The sequence below is a fragment of the Megalobrama amblycephala genome, linkage group LG11, assembly GCF_018812025.1.
Source record: "Megalobrama amblycephala isolate DHTTF-2021 linkage group LG11, ASM1881202v1, whole genome shotgun sequence".
In the NCBI taxonomy this organism is placed as follows: Eukaryota; Metazoa; Chordata; class Actinopteri; order Cypriniformes; family Xenocyprididae; genus Megalobrama; species Megalobrama amblycephala.
Genome location: NC_063054.1, coordinates 36,659,320 through 36,678,545, shown reverse-complemented (window position 1 = coordinate 36,678,545; position 19,226 = coordinate 36,659,320). Strand labels below are relative to the sequence as shown.

Sequence of the window (19,226 nt, the reverse complement as noted above, 5' to 3'; positions counted from 1 at the left end):
GCGGAAAGACGTTAGTACACACCATTTTTCAAGTTTAAGTCCATCTACTTTAATCTGCTAACTCCCCTGACTGTTTTGTCGGACAAAATGGCAGATTCGGAGTTATGATTGGTTAGATCGTCTGTCAATCAAACTCCTGGCGAAGGGTCAATTGATTTTGTTCATTGAAGCTAACTGCATTATGTAGAAGAGTATTGTGAGAAAGAGATCGAGTGAATGAGTTTATTACTTGCATTCAGATTTAGCATTTTCCTTTAGGTTAATCCTATGTTCATAATAATAAAAAAAATCTGTTTGAATGTTCGCTGCAATCTTGTTCTTTTAACAGTTGTAATGTTAAAAGCACTAAACAAAGCATTTGTCATTTGCGTCTTGTTGTGTTCACAACAACTTTTCAATATAAAAGTCTTTGCGACTGAGTGACTCGCTTTATAAAGACAATCTTTGCCGCCATCTAATGGTGTAATAAATGTAACTTCTGTTGCTGTTCACGATCAGGGACTATTTTTTCCAGCGGAAGGAAGGCTTTTAATGTTTTTACTTCATGAAAGTTGCATTGATGCATATTTTTTGGCCTTAATATTTGTATTGAGTGGTAACTGTTTTAAAAAAGCAATGAGCCCCATGAAGCCGTTGTTTACAGTCAATTTATAATACTGTAACACTATAACACTCCGCTCCGTGTCATGCCTAACAACGCCCCTTAGCTGTTATAAATTCACTGTATGGAGCGGGCCAGAGGAGAACTGGCCCGCCAGAGGAGGACTGGCCCCCCGACTAAGCCTGGTTTCTCCCAAGGTTTTTTTTTCCTCCATTTTAACACCTATTTGCCACTTGTTTGCCACCTGATGTCACCTGATGGAGTTTGGGTTCCTTGCCGCTGTCGCCTTTGGCTTGCTTAGTTGGGGACACTTGACATTTGATATTCAATAGTATTCTTGACATTTATTCAACAGTGCTTCTGATCTGCCTGCATTGACACTATTATTTAAGAGCTGCTGTGCAGCCAAATTATGTACCAGTTATCAATGTAAAGCTGCTTTGACACAATCTGCATTGTAAAAAGCACTATATAAATAAAGGTGACTTGACTTGACTATGGCTTCTTGAGGGCTTATTGCTTTATTTCAGAATGTTTAGAATTTTTGTCTAAAATATCAGTTTGTTCTAAATGCTTTTGTTTTTCTGAGAAAATTTACAATTGTTCTTTGTCCTGCGATTTCTGTTCAGCGGTGTTATTCTGTCACATCATCTCCCCCTTTAAAAACGATTCTTTGATCTTTCTGACATCATATTAAAGGCTCTGGCATAATAACAGAATGGTGGTTTATACAAATTATCTGTCTCTATTAGTATTTCAGAAACTACTGTTGGCAGCTGGCACAAAGCAAGAGAATATTAAAGGGTTAGTTCACCCTCATGAAATTTCTGTCATTAATTACTCACCCTCATGTCGTTCCACACCCGTAAAAACCTTCGCTCATCTTCGGAACACAAATTAAGATATTTTTGATGAAATCTGACAGGTGTTTTTAATCTCCCATAGAAAGCAACGTAATTACCACATTGAAAGTCCAGAAAGGTACTAAAGATAACATAAAATAGTCCAACCTTAATGTTATGAAGCGACGAGAATACTGTTTGTTCTCAAAAACCAAACAAAAATAATGACTTTATTCAACAATTTCCTCTCTTCCTCTTAATAACATTAAAGTTGAACCTATGTAGTCATGTTGACTATTTTAATGATGTCCTTACTTTCTGGACCATGAATGTGGTAATTTTGTTGCTTTCTAGATAGAAAACCTCTCAGATTTCATCAAAAATATCTTAATTTGTGTTCTGAAGATGAATGAAGGTCTTACGGGTGTGGAACGACACGAGGGTGAGTAATTAATGACAGAATTGTTATTTTTGGGTGAACTCTTTAACTGTAAACAATGTGCAATGCAATCACATTTGCTATAGGGCCACTATCAACTTCAAAACATTTTGAATTCAACGGTGTTTAGCACAAAGCATGTTTTAGGAATATTTTGCTTCCTCATGCAAAAATGATCACTAACTAAAATTCTGAGGAAATGCAATCATTATATGCTGTTTAACTCATCAACTCAAGACAAAAACGTCGTTGTTGCCACCAAAGGTCATATGACCTATTCATTTAATAATGAAAAGACTTGTGACAAACGTTATGGAGTTGACTTTTCCAAATATAAAAATGAGCCAATCAATAATTTATCACGCCTGACAATATACATACAAATTTAAAGACAGACTACGCCACCTGCTGGTCATAGATGGTACTGCGCTTTCTGCTAATGAAACATCTCCAAATAACAAAGCATGATAGATTTGAAGATAAAGATCGATTTTCAAAATCTGTGCATTCATGATAAATATTTGTAGTTCATTTAGACATCCAGAACAAGTTGTTAGTATGCAAAACATGATGATAACACCAATACAAAAGCCTATAGTTTCATACATATTTCTGATCCACCAAAACTCAACAGACAATGCATCATATATAAACCAAAATTAGGCTTGCAAATAACCTTTGTGGCATTCTTATTCTTTATAAATCCCAATTATTGTATAAGCTAAAGATGATCATGCACTAGGTCAAGTCAAATTTATTTAGCACTTTATACAATACAGACTGCAGTAATAAACAGGAAAATAACATTCAATATGAAAATAGAAGAAGTTGCAATCTTGGAAACATTATATAAGTATATGTAATCCTATAAATGTCCAGATTAAGAGTGTGTTGCAATTCAGGGACTTTAAATCATGTCAGGTCAAGTCACAGGTTGTTCAAGGAAGTTGTTGGGAGTCCAAAATAGAGAACAGGTTTGATTTGAGGGCTTTCAGGAGATTCCATGGGGTTGTCATGTGTGTTTGGATTGGTTTGGTAATGATATGGGCTTTTGCCACTCCCTTGTGGGGAATTCCCGCTTGATTGAAAGCCGCTTTGACTCCACCTCTAATACCGCTTCCCCATGTAGGCTGCTTCACAATACTGCCAGCTTTCTCGCAGCAGTTTCATTACCTTGCTGAGTTTGGCTAGTACACTTTAGCTCACCCCGAAACTACACACTTTACGTTAAAAAAAACATTGGGAAGTCTGGGAGTATTTGAGGCGCACAGCCGAGTCATCGGTGGTGGGATGAGAAACAAAAGCGAATGTCTCTGGTGTCATAATGTCACGGTGATTTTACTTCGTTTCTTCGTTACATCGCAACATTGACGATAAGCATCGAAGCTTCGAAATGGCGCGAAGCGGCGGTGAAAAAGAACGCAAATTCGAATTAGAAGACAACCGGATTGACTCTGGAATCGAATCGATATCAATATCCAGAGATTACGGGAGTTTGGACATCTCTGAGGAGAAGGATAAACTTGGCACAGAAGAGAGGCTGGACTCTGCTTACGTCTCTTCATCTTTAACAGTAGACAGTTTGGGGGATTTAATCGAAGAATGCAAAATTTCTGATTGTGAAAACCCGACAGACTGTGAATACACTGAGGAGGAAGTGAATTTCTTAACGACAGTTACAGAAGATGGAGACACGTACGTTTAAATTTCATTGATATGTTTCAGAAAGTGTATTTCAAAATGTTTTGATGTCTAAATATGGGGTGTTTGTTAGTTTAATTAACGTGGTTTAAGCAATAAGATCCTGAGGGAGTTGTTGACAAGCACGCGCGCCGCGGAGTAATATATATTTAAAATGTAACACGTCTTTTATGCTTTATAGTTTTTACAAAACTGATTCTACGTAATAAAAATTGTATGGAAACACTTTTTTTTTTCTTCATCAAAATAATGTGCAGATTCTTTAGGTAGCATCCTTCCCTGTACTGTGGTAAATAGGTTTGTGATACGGCGAACAGGTGGTTCAAATATCAAGTTCCGATCCGGTTCCAGCCATACTAAACTTCTAAAATATAGTGATCTGTAATGTGAAATATTGCATCCCCCATTGGATCAATGTTTTTGTTGCATTGCATAATTCTGTTATGTTAGGGACTATATTATCTAGCGGAAGGATTGTGCTTATGAATGGACTTTTAAATGAAAATGGTGTACTTTACTTTTTTTTATAATAGATCGTGCTTTATTGTAAATATAATGAAGCTGGTTACAGCTTATATTTGTACCTTATTGCTTAATTTAAATCTTGCAACACTCATGCTGTATTGACTGGAACTCATTTATAATATTTTTTATATTCTTATAATCATAACAAAATGCTCTCTTTGCAGCTTAAAGTGCAAGACTGATGGAAAGATAGATAGATGGCATGGAGGTGAATTGAGTTCAGAAAGTGTGCAGGATGTTTCTTCAACCCTTAACAAACTTAATGGCTTGGATTTAATTTCCAAGGCATTTTCTATGAAAATATTATGTAAATCTAGCACTCAGTTTAAAAGGTTTAATTGTGGATGAGAGAAAGTTTCAATTCCGTAGAAAGTGTTTTCATGGTAAACTCTCATAAATAAGGCCCGTGTAACGGAAAATTAAGATTATGAATAATATCTGAACTATTTGAATAATGTTGCCGTTCCTTCCTTTAGCAGTATAAGAGCAAACCAATTAATTTTAATTGAAAAGAGAGTTAAAAATAGCTCATTTTTGTTTTGTACGGTCATAAAAGGTCAAACATGTTGGTGCACATGAAACTAACAAACATTTTTTTTAAAGTTGATTCATTTTACAGCCTGTTTTAGTTTGCTGAGTGACACATTCTCATGTGACAAATGAAGTTTTGATTACAATAGCAGGCTTTTCAGCCAGTCGGTTAACAGACGTCTAGAAACTGGATCTGCCGTTTATGGCGCATGTGAAGAAGAAAGCAGAAGTATTTAGACGTGCAGTGGAATTCCCCTGGTCAGGCTAGAAAACACGTTCTGATGGCAGCCATTTGGAAAGTGCAAAGCTTTTGTTTTAAATGCATATATTCATGTGCTTTTAATGTATATTATTTACCCCAAAAGAGCACCTGTCACGTAAACATGTTTATGCAAGCAGTGACCTTTACACCAGATCGTGGTTCAACCTGTAATGTATATGTACAAAAACATATGCAAACTTTCACCGCACAAGTGGGCAAGAACACACAACTTGGTTAAGGTCACCCTGCTTTCATTTCTTCATTGGTTTTGACAGTGACAAACTAGGATGTCAATAAGATTATTTCGGAGAACATCTTGCGTTTTGATGCATCTTGAATCATAGTGAGCCGCTATGGTTTACCTTTGGCCTGCTTTTGTTGCTGTTGCAAGGGAAAAAAAACTTTTCCCTGAGTGTCATCAGAGTAAAGAACGTACTTATGAATACCTAAAAGTAATATCAATGAGCATGTGAAATCCTCAGGCAATCCAGATAACCACTTTAGGGATTCACTTACAGTTTTATATTACAGACACAGTATTATGCAAAGCTCAGAAACTTTTTAAAACATTTGGTCACCTAAAAAATTAATCATTTACAGTATGTTCCAAGTGTTTTTTATCATACAATAACTTAAACACTGAAAACTACAGTGGTGGGGAATATTAATTCATATGGACTTTTTTGACTTTATAGTGCCTTTTTGGAGCACAATTCCCATGCACTTTCATTACATGCGAAGAAAAAGCAGCGTAAAATCAGTTCAAAATCTCTCCTTAGGTGAGGTGGAATAAAAATGTTAACTTTTAGTTGAACTTAACCTGTTAATTTCACATGCAGCGAAACAATATGAATCATGATCGTTTTACCACAATCGGATCAATGACACCTAAGTTGTTCTCGCATTATTTAAATGCTGAAACCACTTGCTTCTACCTGTTTCCTTCTGGCTTACTGTAAAAGTAAAGACTAGGTTATCGCATGTGGGAAATGACACACCTGCAAGGAAATAATGCTACAGGATGGGGAAAAAGCATTAATTTATGCTCCTGCTGCATCATTTACTGGTTCCGTGTGACTCAAATACATCTGAAATAAGTAAATGAATGAAACCGTCTCATGCAACCATGCTTTACCCTTAAAATCAAAAGGAAAAAGAGGAAGTATTTTTTCTGTTAATGGAAAAAATGTCAAGTAATTGTTTATGCAAATGTAATCTTCTAAACGTGACCTTAACGCGTTTTCTTGAGATTAACCGTTTATCTTCACATTTCTCATCTATGTTTTAAATCTGCTGTGTCGTCTTTCTTGTAAATGCAAGATTTTTACTAACCATCTGAAAGGCTTTATCATTCAATAGCAAGACGATCTCTGATATGAATGCTCTAATAATGCTCAAAAGTTCCAATGTTGCGCAATGGCTGAATGCCTCTGCGAACTGCTGTAAGCGACGCACACTTTTGTGACATATTTCTCAGTATCGTCCGACCTATTTTTTTTTTTTTTTCCATCACACATTGTGAAATGTGCTGCTTTTAGACTGCGGTTTGCTTGATAGTTCCTTCCCTTTACCGTTGGCTCCGCTTCATCTTTCAACTTTTAACTGGCATTTAACCAGCAACTTCCGTGTCTGCTTTTTTTTTTTTTTCCCAGGATTCTCCATTTGGCCATTATCCACGAAGAGCAACGCTTTGCACATTGGTTAATAGATCTGTTTCCTCAAGAGCTGATGGATATTCAGAACAACTTGTATCAGGTATCACCTTAAGATTCTCCACACATCTCACAAACAATTGCATAACAAGTTTCTCATGCAAGTTGGAGGACTTGTGAGCTATTTCCACAGAAATCCGTTCTGTTTGTGTTTCATGAATTGCCCCTGAGGGAACAGAAAAACTGAGGGAAATCTGGTATGAATGTTGTAATGAGTTTGCTTATTTTTTTGTTTCCCCTTTGAGGGGAAACTCCCCTAGCGCATATCAAAGAATGATGGGGGTTTGTTACACCCGTTTGACAGCCTCAGTTTCAATTGTTATTTTTGAAATTTGGGGTTTATCCAGTGCAACAGACGAGGGGCTTTCTGTTGAAACCCCCTGCTTATTATTGACTTAATTATTGACTTTTTGTTGGCATTTTTGGTGGAAGGAAGCTGTAACATGTGGCCAAGTCAACAAATTGATTAATATTCACAGTCATGGAAACTTGGAAATATCAATGAATTACCCTCTGATGCATTAAAAGCAATTTTAACCATTGAGGGTGTGATGTTACATCTAAAATAACCACAGGTGATTACTGTGATTACTCACAAACTCAACATGGAAAGCTGTGGACACATGCATAACTCTTACATTACAATGCATTTTGGGGAATTATATTCTTGTTTTGAAGTAAAAAAGAAACATTCAAAGGGGTTTTCTTTATGAATTCATCCATTAGCGCCTGGAAATACCTTGGAGATTATTAAAATCCCATTGGGATAACCAGTGTTTCTAGTTTTACCTTCATGAATGATGAAAACGCATTGGTCAAAAGGTGTGGGAACACTGGACATTGTGGATCTTGCTCAAAACATTGGATTTTACGGTCAAAATACTCTAGTGGTTATTATTAACAGTGACTCATTTTGCTAGTTTTACATTACAATATGAAAGTTAGCGCTGCTTATCATGAGTGATTCACCCATTCATGTTATTATGTAATCTTTCATCAAATGTAATCACTTCACTTTTCTGGAAAGGAAAAATGCTTCATCCATTCAATTCCCGATGGATAAAAGTCAACCTGTGTCACATTATTAAAGTAAAATAAGTTACAAACACTGATTCATGTTGACTTTGATGCTAGTTGGGTTTAACTAAATGAGAGGATGTCAGATTTGGGTCAGGCGGTCTTAAAGCACATTAGGGTGTGAAGTCTAAAGGAAACTGCACACAAATCTGACAGTCAGCACTTAAAGCTGTGAGTAATACTGGTGCTGCTTTGCTTTTACCAAAAGCCACGTAATCAGCTAACGCCAGGCCATTGGACATATTACTCACATGTTTCCTTTTGACACAGTCTGTGTATAACTCCCAGATTGAGTAAACCATTACATGGTCCCTCATCTTTGGAATAAATGAACTTCATTTCTTATTGTCATTATATCAAAAGGGTTAATGCCATTCTGTGATGCTCTTGCTAACCCACGCAGGCTAACTATCAAATCCAGTGTGATGGTCTGAAGACGCGGGGATGGTCCCCATACTACAAATAACCCCACATATCCAGTTGCACAAAAACTAAACCGTATTACTTAAAGGGTTAAGTTCGCCCATTTCTGTCATCATTTACTCATCCTCTTTCGTTCATCTTCAGTACACAAATGAAGATATTTTTAATGAAATCTGAGCAATTTCTGTCCCTCCATTGACAGCTATGCAACTACCACTTTGACGCGTCAAAAAGTTCATAAAGTGATTGTAAAACTGATCCATATGAATTGAGCGGTTTAGTCCAAATTTTCACTTTTATTCACATATAGACATTCATCAACTCACACATTAGTTATGGTAAACGGAAGCTCAAGCATGTTTGCGAGAACCAGTGAGGTTCATTCTATTGTTACACAGCACGTTTGAGCTTCAGCAGGAACCAATGCGGTTCATTCTGGTGTTACGCAGCACGTTTGAGCTTCAGCAGGAACCAATGCGGTTCATTCTGGTGTTACGCAGCACGTTTGAGCTTCAGCAGGAACCAATGAGGTTCATTCTAGTGTTACGCAGCACGTTTGAGCTTCCGCAAGAACCAATGAGGTTCATTCTAGTGTTACGCAGCACGTTTGAGCTTCCGCAAGAACCAATGAGGTTCATTCTGGTGTTACGCAGCACGTTTGAGCTTCAGCAGGAACCAATGAGGTTCATTCTAGTGTTACGCAGCACGTTTGAGCTTCCGCAAGAACCAATGAGGTTCATTCTCGTGTTACGCAGCACGTTTGAGCTTCCGCAAGAACCAATGAGGTTCATTCTAGTGTTACGCAGCACGTTTGAGCTTCAGCAAGAACCATTAAAGGTTAATTTTGGTGTTACGCAGCACGTTTGAGTTTCAGCAGGAACCAATGAGGTTCATTCTAGTGTTACGCAGCACGTTTGAGCTTCAGCAAGAACCAATGAGGTTCATTCTCGTGTTACGCAGCACGTTTGAGCTTCGGCAAGATCCATTGAGGTTCATTCTGGTGTTACGCAGCACATTTGAGCTTCAACAAGAACCAATGAGGTTCATTCTAGTGTTACGCAGCACGTTTGAGCTTCAGCAAGAACCAATGAGGTTCATTCTCGTGTTACGCAGCACGTTTGAGCTTCGGCAAGATCCATTGAGGTTCATTCTGGTGTTACGCAGCACATTTGAGCTTCAACAAGAACCAATGAGGTTAATTCTCGTGTTGCGCATCACGTTTGAGCTTCAGCAAGAACCAATGAGCTTCATTCTCGTGTTACGCAGCGTTTGAGCTTCACAAGAACCAATGAGGTTCATTCTGGTGTTACGCAACACGTTTGAGCTTCCGCAAGAACCAATGAGGTTCATTCTGGTGTTACGCAGCACGTTTGAGCTTCAGCAAGAACCAATGAGGTTCGTTCTGGTGTTACGCAGCACGTTTGAGCTTCAGCAAGAACCAATGAGGTTAATTCTGGTGTTACGCAGCACGTTTGAGCTTCTGCAACAACCATTGAGGTTCATTCTGGTGTTACGCAGCACGTTTGAGCTTCAGCAAGAACCAATGAGGTTCATTCTGGTGTTACGCAGCACGTTTGAGCTTCTGCAAGAACCAATGAGGTTCATTCTGGTGTTACGCAGCACGTTTGAGCTTCAGCGAGAACCAATGAGGTTCATTCTGGTGTTACGCAGCACGTTTGAGCTTCGGCAAGAACCAGTGAGGTTCATTCACGTGTTACGCAGCACGTTTGAGCTTCTCTTTATATTCGCTGATCAGTGTTTATATGTACATAAAAGCCTAAATTCAATCTGTTCATCATATAAAGTGATCGAGTCTCTTCAGAAAATTTAGACTAAACCGCTCAATTCATAGAGATTAGTTTTACGATCTCTTCATGAACCTTTTGAAGTGTCAAAGTGGTAGTTGCATAGCTGTCAATGGAGGGACAGAAAGCACTCAGACTTCATTAAAAAAAATCTGTGTTCCGAAGATGAAGGAAAGTTTTTTACAGGTTTGGAATGACATGAGGATGAGTAATTAATGAATTTTCAGGACTTTTGGCATTACTGGAGCACTATCATCAAGTTTCAGAACAATCTGTTGTATTTTTTATTTTTTTTATTTTTTTTTACATCAAACTGGTTTTTGTCGTTTAAAAGTAGGATAAGCCATGATAACCCAAATGCCATTTTGTCAGATGCTGACTGTATTCTGACGTCCACAGACGCCGTTGCACCTGGCCACCTACCTGAACCAGCCCACGGTAGTAAAGGGCCTGGTGGAAAAGAAGGTGTTACTGGAACTCCAGGACCAGGAAGGAAACACCCCTCTCCATGTGGCATGTGAGCACGGATTCTTGGAATGTGCCAGTGAGATGGTCCACAGCGCTTCACACAGCAAACTCGCCAACATGCTGGAAACACAGAACTGGAGAGGTAAGCGACTGTTTGGTAGTCATCATACTTGATCAATGCCTATGCCACCAAGTATTAAAGTTGAGTGTGTAAATTATCCTGCCACGTTTGTGCTCCAGACATGAATGATTCCTCAAATCATGTGTCTTGTTGAGGAGAGGTGACTGCACAGCAATATGCAATTACAACATTGGCCCTATTTACACCTAATGTTAAGATGTGTTTTGGTCGATCGGATCACAAGTGGACGGCGCTAAATACAGATGTAAATGGGGTGAAAAAAAGTTTGAGCTTGTCCACTTTTGACCACTTCCAGAGGTAGTCGAAAATGCATTTGACCGGATTGCTTTCATAGTAGAAATGCTCATGCGGTTGGATGTGTTCAAACAGCTACAAAAGACGCCTACTCTTCGCATACTGACCGTACGCCTAAACATTATGGGAAGCGCACTAGCCAGACGGGGTTTGAAAATGAAAAACGTACCATGCACAATGTTCTCTCATCATTCCTGATTTCTAACGCACACTCACTGTGTTCGATGTGGTCGTTGCGGATATTAGAGCAGAAATTAAAGCTGCTGCTCTCCGTATGTATTTTTTGCTTTCCTATGCAAATTGCTCAAGATTATTTTGTCCATTAGATCAAAAAATCTGGAAAAAAAGCCTCCCTCCCCTTTAAAAAAATCAGCACAGAAGTGGTTGAAAGTGGACAAAAGAGACGGATTAAAACACCAGGTATAAACGTGAATGTGTCTCCTTCGTATGGTCAAACTTCACTCACATGTACTCCGTTTTATCTATTTTAATGCTGCTACTTCATATGTATATTTTCAAGAGTAATATTGAGAAAGGCAGTCACGCTGCTCTGATTTTACTTTCTTCATTGGGGTTGGTTCGGAGTGCTTCATCAGGGTTTTTAGTCATGCCAGAAGAGGGAAGTTGGCATCAAAAAGTGCCCTGGAGTTTTTGCATGTTTTCATGGACTTCCAGTATCAGTGTTTCATAACGTCAGCATCATTCAGTTTTCTCTTTATGTCAGCTACTGTCATGGCAGAGAAGTAGTTTGATGTTTTTACATTATGACTGCTCATATCACGTTTGTATGCTTGCATAAAGATATATAATATATAGATATATAAAATAAATAAAGGTATTGTGTAGTTTCTGGCATCAGAGTTGATACTATATTTTATATATACATTCCCGTAGCTCAAACAATACATAATTGCATTAGCACAGCCAAGGTCATTGTGAATGCTTGAACTGTTAAAATATATATACATTGAATGCAATGAAAGTCACTTTGGGTAAAAGCATCTGTCAAATGCATAATTGTAAATAAATATACTTTATTAATCAAGGCATAAAATATTCTGTCTGATTCCCATTTTGCAGGTCTCACGTGTCTCCATGTGGCCACCCTGCATAAACATCATCGTCTCATGCGGCTGTTGATGAAGAAAGGTGTGGATCTGAACATACAGGTGAGCTGCTTAAGTCTGATCTGTTGCGCTTGCTAAAAAAAACCTTCAGTCCTATGACTAAACATCCACCTGTTTCCTCATTCTTGTGTGGCTCAGGAGGGAACGAGCGGGAAGACGGCGTTACATATGGCGGTAGAGCTCCACGACGTGCAGGCAGTGACTCTGCTGCTGAACAGAGGGGCGAATGTTGATGCCGCCATGTTCAACGGCTGTACCGCCCTGCATTTGGCCGTGGGCCGACAGGACGCCTCCATTGCCAACCTTCTATGCCAAGCTGGAGCCGACAAGATGATCAGAAACATGGAGGATGAAACAGCCCTGGATCTAGCAGACGGCAACGATGATGTAAGGACATCCACATTCCCTTTTCTGACAAAAACAATGTTAAAGTTTAACAAAATCTTCAGTGTCAGACCAGAAATGGCATCTTTTTCCATCTGAACCGACCCTGTATCAGTGTTGTTATTATCAGTGTTGGGGGTAACACATTACAAGTAACTTGAGTTATGTAATCAGATTACTTTTTCAAGTAACTAGTAAAGTAACACATTACTTTTTCAGTTTACAACAAAATATCTAAGTTTTTCAAATAAGTAACGCAAGTTACTTCACATTTATTGACTGACAGCTCTCTTGTTCCCATGTTGAGGGAAATCGTGAGTAAGTGCAGAGGCGATGTGTGTAATCATGCTAATTATAGTTCTAGGCTAAATGTGCACATGCATTTACTCATCTCACTTGCACTAAAACATTCTGTATTCCTCAAAATTAATATAAAATGCATTTTGTAACACAGTGTAATGCATACTTTTCATAAAAAGTAACTAAGTAATGCAATTAGTTACTTTTTTAAGGAGTAACGCAATATTGTAATGCATTACTTTTAAAAGTAACTTTCCCCCCAACACTGGTTATTATAAAAACTGAAACTATTAATAATCACTTTTGTTAACTGAAATTAAGCTGAAATAAAATAAATATTATATGAAACAAACTTAAAAAACAATAATGGAAATAAAACAAGTTGATGTTGAAGTGTAAATAAATGAAAGCTAAATGCACATATATAAAAAACATTAAAATGACTAAAATTAAAATTAAATAAAAACTGGCAATGCTACATAGTAGCATGCTCAAAACAACTCAAATAAAATAAGTTGAAATAAAAATAAATTAAAGCTAAATAGAAATAATAAAATTACAATTAAAAGATTTAAACTAAAATGAAAACTGAAAATATAATTCAAGCTAATTCATAATAAATACTATAACAGTATGTAAATAATAGTAAAATAACACTGCCATGTGTTCATAGTGTTTATATTGTCTGATAGTATGTCTTCATTAATAGTGTGCTTGATGAAAAACAGATTTTTGATAGAGATGCACCGATATGAAAATTTTGGCCGATACCGATAACCGATTATTCTTTATATTTAAGAGCTGATAAATCTAAATCAAAATTTAAATTTTAAAAGCCATGTCCATTAAACGCCATGTCCAAGCACACAATTATAATGTTCTCATTATAATTTTATGTAGCCGATATGACAGACTTGTGCTGCACATGTTGCACTTAACTGAATTTTCCTTTCAATCATATTTCAAGCAATTCAAAACCATCATGGTAGACAGTGCACATCTGAAGTGTCTCAGCTGAAGGAAATAATCCATTAAAAATGACATATATTACAAAACATATATCAGCCGATACCGATATGGTGGCTGATATATCGTGCATTCCTAATTTTTCATATCTTCAAATGTAATTTATGTTAATTTTAAATTCAACATAAAACCATAATTCACCATTCGCCGGGAGTTTTGGAATTGAACTTCTACAGTTAATTATGACGTAGTATAAGAAAACAGGGATGCAAGATCGCTTAAGAAGGCATATTGAGAAACAGGTTTTTGGGTTGGTGCATAGTGTCTCTTCTTCTGTTCTATTCCCTGTTGTGGTGATTAGCAAACAGCATTGCATTACCACACATGCCCCCTTATGGATTGGAGTGTGGATCGCCTGTGACTGACTGTATTCGTCGTCTGACTCTATGCACAACAAATTTCACCTCTACTGTTTATTGCGATTAAAATAGGCATACGCTACAGTTTATTTGTGATTGTTTACAACGGATATGAGCTTAATCGCATAAGTTTAATCTAAGTAATGTGTTTACATAAGGTAAAGTTTAATCGCAATATTACCCATTATGAGGGTGCATGTAAATATACTCATTGAAGTGTGGCGTGAGAGTACCACCGAAAACTAACTAAGGGGGACCGGCTTTTGTGAAGAGTCAATTTACCCTATGTACATTCTTAATACACATTCATTATATTAATGTGCGTGACTCATCAGTGTCCTTTCATGTTGACTGGTAAGCAGCAGCATACAGTAAATGCGTTTTCTCTGTAAGTTTTACGTCAGAAATGGGATGATGTGGTAACAGTTTCTCCTTTTTTGTTTTGCAGATATTGGCCTTGTTCCCCTTCGACGACATTCAGATCAACTTCTGAACATGTGAACCTGAGAGACGGCATGTTCTTTTTTTCAAAAAAACTCTTGATCTGAAGTTGCAGAACTTTTTGGATTTGTCTGCCTGTAACCGCAACTATTTATGTCCAGTGGTAATCGTGCTAGTTGATTATACGGCAGGAACAGCTTCAGCCCGTTCATACAGAATTATTTGCTGCTGCTTCGTCCCACGGAATGTCATTGGGATGTGCGGACATAACTCGAACAACCTTAATGTTACAACACAAATGCATTCTGATTAGCAATATTAATGTTTTTGTAGCAAGACTGTGCTGTTGTAAACGAGATGAACGAATGAAACACTGCTTTGCAAACTTGTTTTCTTAACAGGTCATAGTGCCAATAAAAGTAGTTTTAATATTTATGTGCAGCGTTTTCTTTGTGCTAAATACAAGACCTTTTATAATTATCTGGGTATTAGGGGTGCAACGGATCACAAAACTAATGGTTTGGATCATATTACAGTTTTTGAGTCACAAATTACAAGCATAGATAAATACAATAGACCAAAGTTACAAATAAATTAAGGTCTAAATCTAGGATTCAGGTACAGAAATGTAATAATTAAGTATAAAATACCACTGCATAGTTTTCACTGTATAAATTAAATACAGATTAATGTTTGTTAAAGCTATCTATCTTTTGTTTTTTGATTAGCATTAATGACACAGACAGCAGCAGGTTTTTATAGGTTGCTGTCACTTTAAGACCTAACACACGGATCAATACTGATACGTATCAGTTGTTTCTGTTTATGTTCAATTCACTTGCCTAGATGGTTATTCTGAGATAATTTTGTGTGTCCGTTCACGCGCAAGGAGACTCGAAATAGTGCGTGAATACTGAATTGATTACCATCGGAAAAGCGCCTAAACATTCATGCGCAAGAAGAGAACTCAATTCAGTACTGGCGCGCTGTTATCTCATGCATGCGAGTACTGAATTGAGTTCTCTTCTTGCGCATGAATGTTTCAATTGGCAAGACTTGGAAATATTTGAAAGCCGATAACAGATATATTGGCCGATAAATCAAAATCATGTTTTTAAATATAATTTTTGAGAGCCTGATTACAAAAATAAAACTCTCACCATTAAAAGCCATGTCCCAGCACACAATTAAAATGTTCTCATTATAATTTTATGTAGGTGATATGACAGACTTGCGCTGAACATGTTGCACTTACTGTATTTTCCTTTTTGAAGTGTTTTTAATCATATTTCAAGCAATTCAAAACCAGCATGGTGGACAGTGCACATCTGAAGTGTCTCAGCTGAAGGTAATAATCCATTAAAAATCAACATATATCTGCCAGTACCAATATGGTGCCTGATATATCGTGCATCCCTAATGTTTGATATCTTCAAATTTAATTTGAGGTTTTAAATTCAACATAAAACTAAATAATTGTAAACAATCTTTAATATTAAAAGTTAACATATATCGTCCGAAACCGATATAGTGGCCAATGTATCGTGCATCCCTAATCCCCACAAGGAGACTCGAAATAGTAATCAATTCAGTATTCACGCACTATCGGAAAAGCGCCTAAACATTCATGCGCAAGAAGAGAACTCAATTCAGTACTTGCGTGCTGTTATCTCATGCGCATAAGTACTGAATTGAGTTCTCTTCTTGCTCATGAATGTTTAAATTGGCAAGACTTAGAAACACGTGCAAATGATAAACTTTCACTCTATGATGTTAAACTTAATGTGCAAATCACGTGAGACCATATGGATTACGCATCAGCTAAATCCGTAAGCCCAAAGTATACTTCACTTTTTACGTGTATGCAAGGGTCAGCGTAAGTGCACGTGAAGCAAATTGCGCACCGCTGGAGTTTTGTAACAGGTCGCACATGCAAATTAATTTTTTTTTTTGCAGTAATTAGTTTATCCACAAGGTGGCAACCATGCCCTAGGGCCGTCAATTCACAAAGTAGTTGAAGAAACACGGCATAAACAAAACAGATTGGAAAGCGTGCGAACTACAGCGACAATGGAGGCCTACATAGACAAGAGATTGTGCGCAGAGGTTAGAAAGTACCCTCATTTGCACTAGTATGAAAGAATACAAAGTTGTTTACATCATATTTTGCGCATGCGTCGAACGCCTGTGTATGCGCATGAGCAAAGTCCCTTTAAGACAAGTAATTTCACTGGGCGGACATCTTAAAAACGTCTCCCGGGCATTCAAGTGCAGCTCCTGTCTGAATGTGGAAACATCAAATTCTCAAAAGCTGGTTGCCAAGATTTTTTCAGGCTGGATCAAGCTAATGCGCATGCATCCTAAATGCACATCTCTTGTGCCTCATTTTGGAGGCGCTCATTGACTGTTTCTACAGGAACCGGAGCTTCTAATGGTCGCTGCAGTGACGCGATGACTTTACCAATCGGCGATTGGCTCTTATTTAGAAGGCGGGGCTTATTCCGCCATATTGCGCGTTGCACTTTCTCCCATTCAAAACAATCTTGTGTTATTCTATAGTCTTTGGTACCAGTCAAATGAAGTATACTTTCCAAGGCTGTGCGCCTGACTTTTTGCGGACATCCGCGTGCCTCTCATTTTACCAGGCTACAAAAGCACCAACTGCGCATGCGCTGAAAAACAAAACAAAACGTGGACGTCGAATTTGAAGAGAGGCAGTGTTAAGAAGTCGCTGCCTGCATTTCTACAATCCATCATTAAAACAATATAAAGACAGCCATATGTGCAATAACAATGATGTGCAATAATCCATGTTTGTTTACTGTTCAAGCCAATCTAAAGCGCTTATACACGCCGATGTACTGCGCATGTGTGGAACACACAAATTCAAGTAACGTTAGTCCGCGTACACGTCCGAACCGGAGTATTTACCGAGGCACCCCTACCACATACCATGAATCATTTAATAAACATCTGCCAACAACAATGTTGTTTACTTCACAAACGTGTTATTTTAGTTTTCCGTGTTAAACACTGCATATAATACAAACCAAATAGACACTAATGGAGAAAGATTTGTGATTTGGATTAATGTTCTACAGCTGTCCAGAATATTGATTCTGGGAAAACATCAATGAACAGAAAATAAAAGTTCCTGGCAAATGTGTTTTTCCATCATGTGCCACATCACTCTTCCTCATACTTACCAGAAATATAACCCATTCATGTAAATAGCAGACATGTCTCTGCTTTCAGTAAAATAAGTACATTTACTTGTAAATTAATATGAAATTTAAATTTATTGTCTTTACAACTGCAACTACAATTAGATGCATACTCTTAGAATAATAATAAAAAATGGCAACACTTTAGAATAAGGTCCTATTAGTTCACATTATTTAACACATTAACTAACAATGAGCAATGCTTTTCTTACAGTATTTATTAATTTTTGTTAATGTTTTGGGTTAGGGATTAACTTAAATTTAAATTATTCATTATTAGTTAGTTCATGTTAGCTCAGGTCCAGTAAATATTATTGACAGATACAACTTTTGAATTTAATAATGTATTAGTAAATGTTAAAATTAATGTTAACTATTATTAATGAATGCTTTAGAAGTATTTTTAATTGTTAGTTCATGTTAACTAATGCTAACAAATGAAACCTTATTGTAATCTGTTTCCAAAATATATATTTTTTTAATTTACAAAATTGATGTATATTTTACAATATTTGATACTTAAATATATTATTTATGAGTATTGAGAAATATAGTAAAACATTTATAAAAAAAATAATACATTTATATATATTATAAATTAATAAAAATAGCAGCTAAAACTAAATTAGTATATAATAAATTTTCGATCTTCTAATACATTTTAATTTTTAATATTTCGTGACTAAATATTTAACTTCCATTATCAAGTAATGTTATGACATACATTTAGGTTTTACAATAAAATTGTCACTATTGTATAATTTTTTTAAATATATTTTAACTATTTTTTTAAAATCTAATAAATTTTCGATCTTCTAATACATTTTAATTTTTAATATTTCGTGACTAAATATTTAACTTCCATTATCAAGTAATGTCACAACGTACATTTAAGTTTTACAATAAAATTGTCACTATTGTATAATTTTTTAAAATATATTTTAACTATTTTTTTAAAATTGAATACATTTTCGATCTTCTAATACATTTTAATTTTTAATATTTCGTAACTAAATATTTAACTTCCATTATCAAGTAATGTTACGACACATTTAAGTTTTACAATAAAATTGTCACTATTGTATAATTTTTATAAATATATTTAAAAAAAAATTTTTAATCTAGTAAATTTTCAATCTTCTAATACATTTTAATTTTTAATATCTCGTGACTAAATATTTAACTTCCATTATCAAGTAATGTTATGACATACATTTAAGTTTTACAATAAAATTATCACTATTGTATAATTTTTATAAATATATTTTAACTTTTTTTATATATTTTGCAATTGTTTCCTCAATATTTTAATATATTGTAATAAAATCTTTTTTTAAAAATCACAGAGAAGCTGCTATGATTATAATATATATATGTGTGTGTGTGTGTGTGTGTGTGTGTGTGTGTGTGTAAGCTTGCAGTGAACTCGTGACATCAGAGGCGGCGCTACACCTTCCAGTTCATTGAAAATCTGCAGCACCTCAGACGCGCCGAATAAATTTCAAAGTAAAAGTCCCTCATAAAATATAATGAACCCCCCGCC

General features: G+C 36.4%; 1 protein-coding gene across 1 annotated transcript; it reads left to right on the top strand.

Moving 5' to 3' along the window:
• Positions 1 to 2,991: 2,991 nt before the first annotated feature.
• On the top strand, positions 2,992 to 14,894 carry nfkbie (nuclear factor of kappa light polypeptide gene enhancer in B-cells inhibitor, epsilon). Its single transcript, XM_048207799.1, has 6 exons — positions 2,992 to 3,577; positions 6,554 to 6,656; positions 10,318 to 10,528; positions 11,903 to 11,991; positions 12,088 to 12,336; positions 14,467 to 14,894. Exons 1-6 carry the CDS (start codon positions 3,276 to 3,278, stop codon positions 14,509 to 14,511), a joined length of 999 nt encoding a protein of 332 aa, XP_048063756.1. The 5' UTR covers positions 2,992 to 3,275; the 3' UTR covers positions 14,512 to 14,894.
• The last annotated feature ends 4,332 nt before the right edge of the window (positions 14,895 to 19,226 follow it).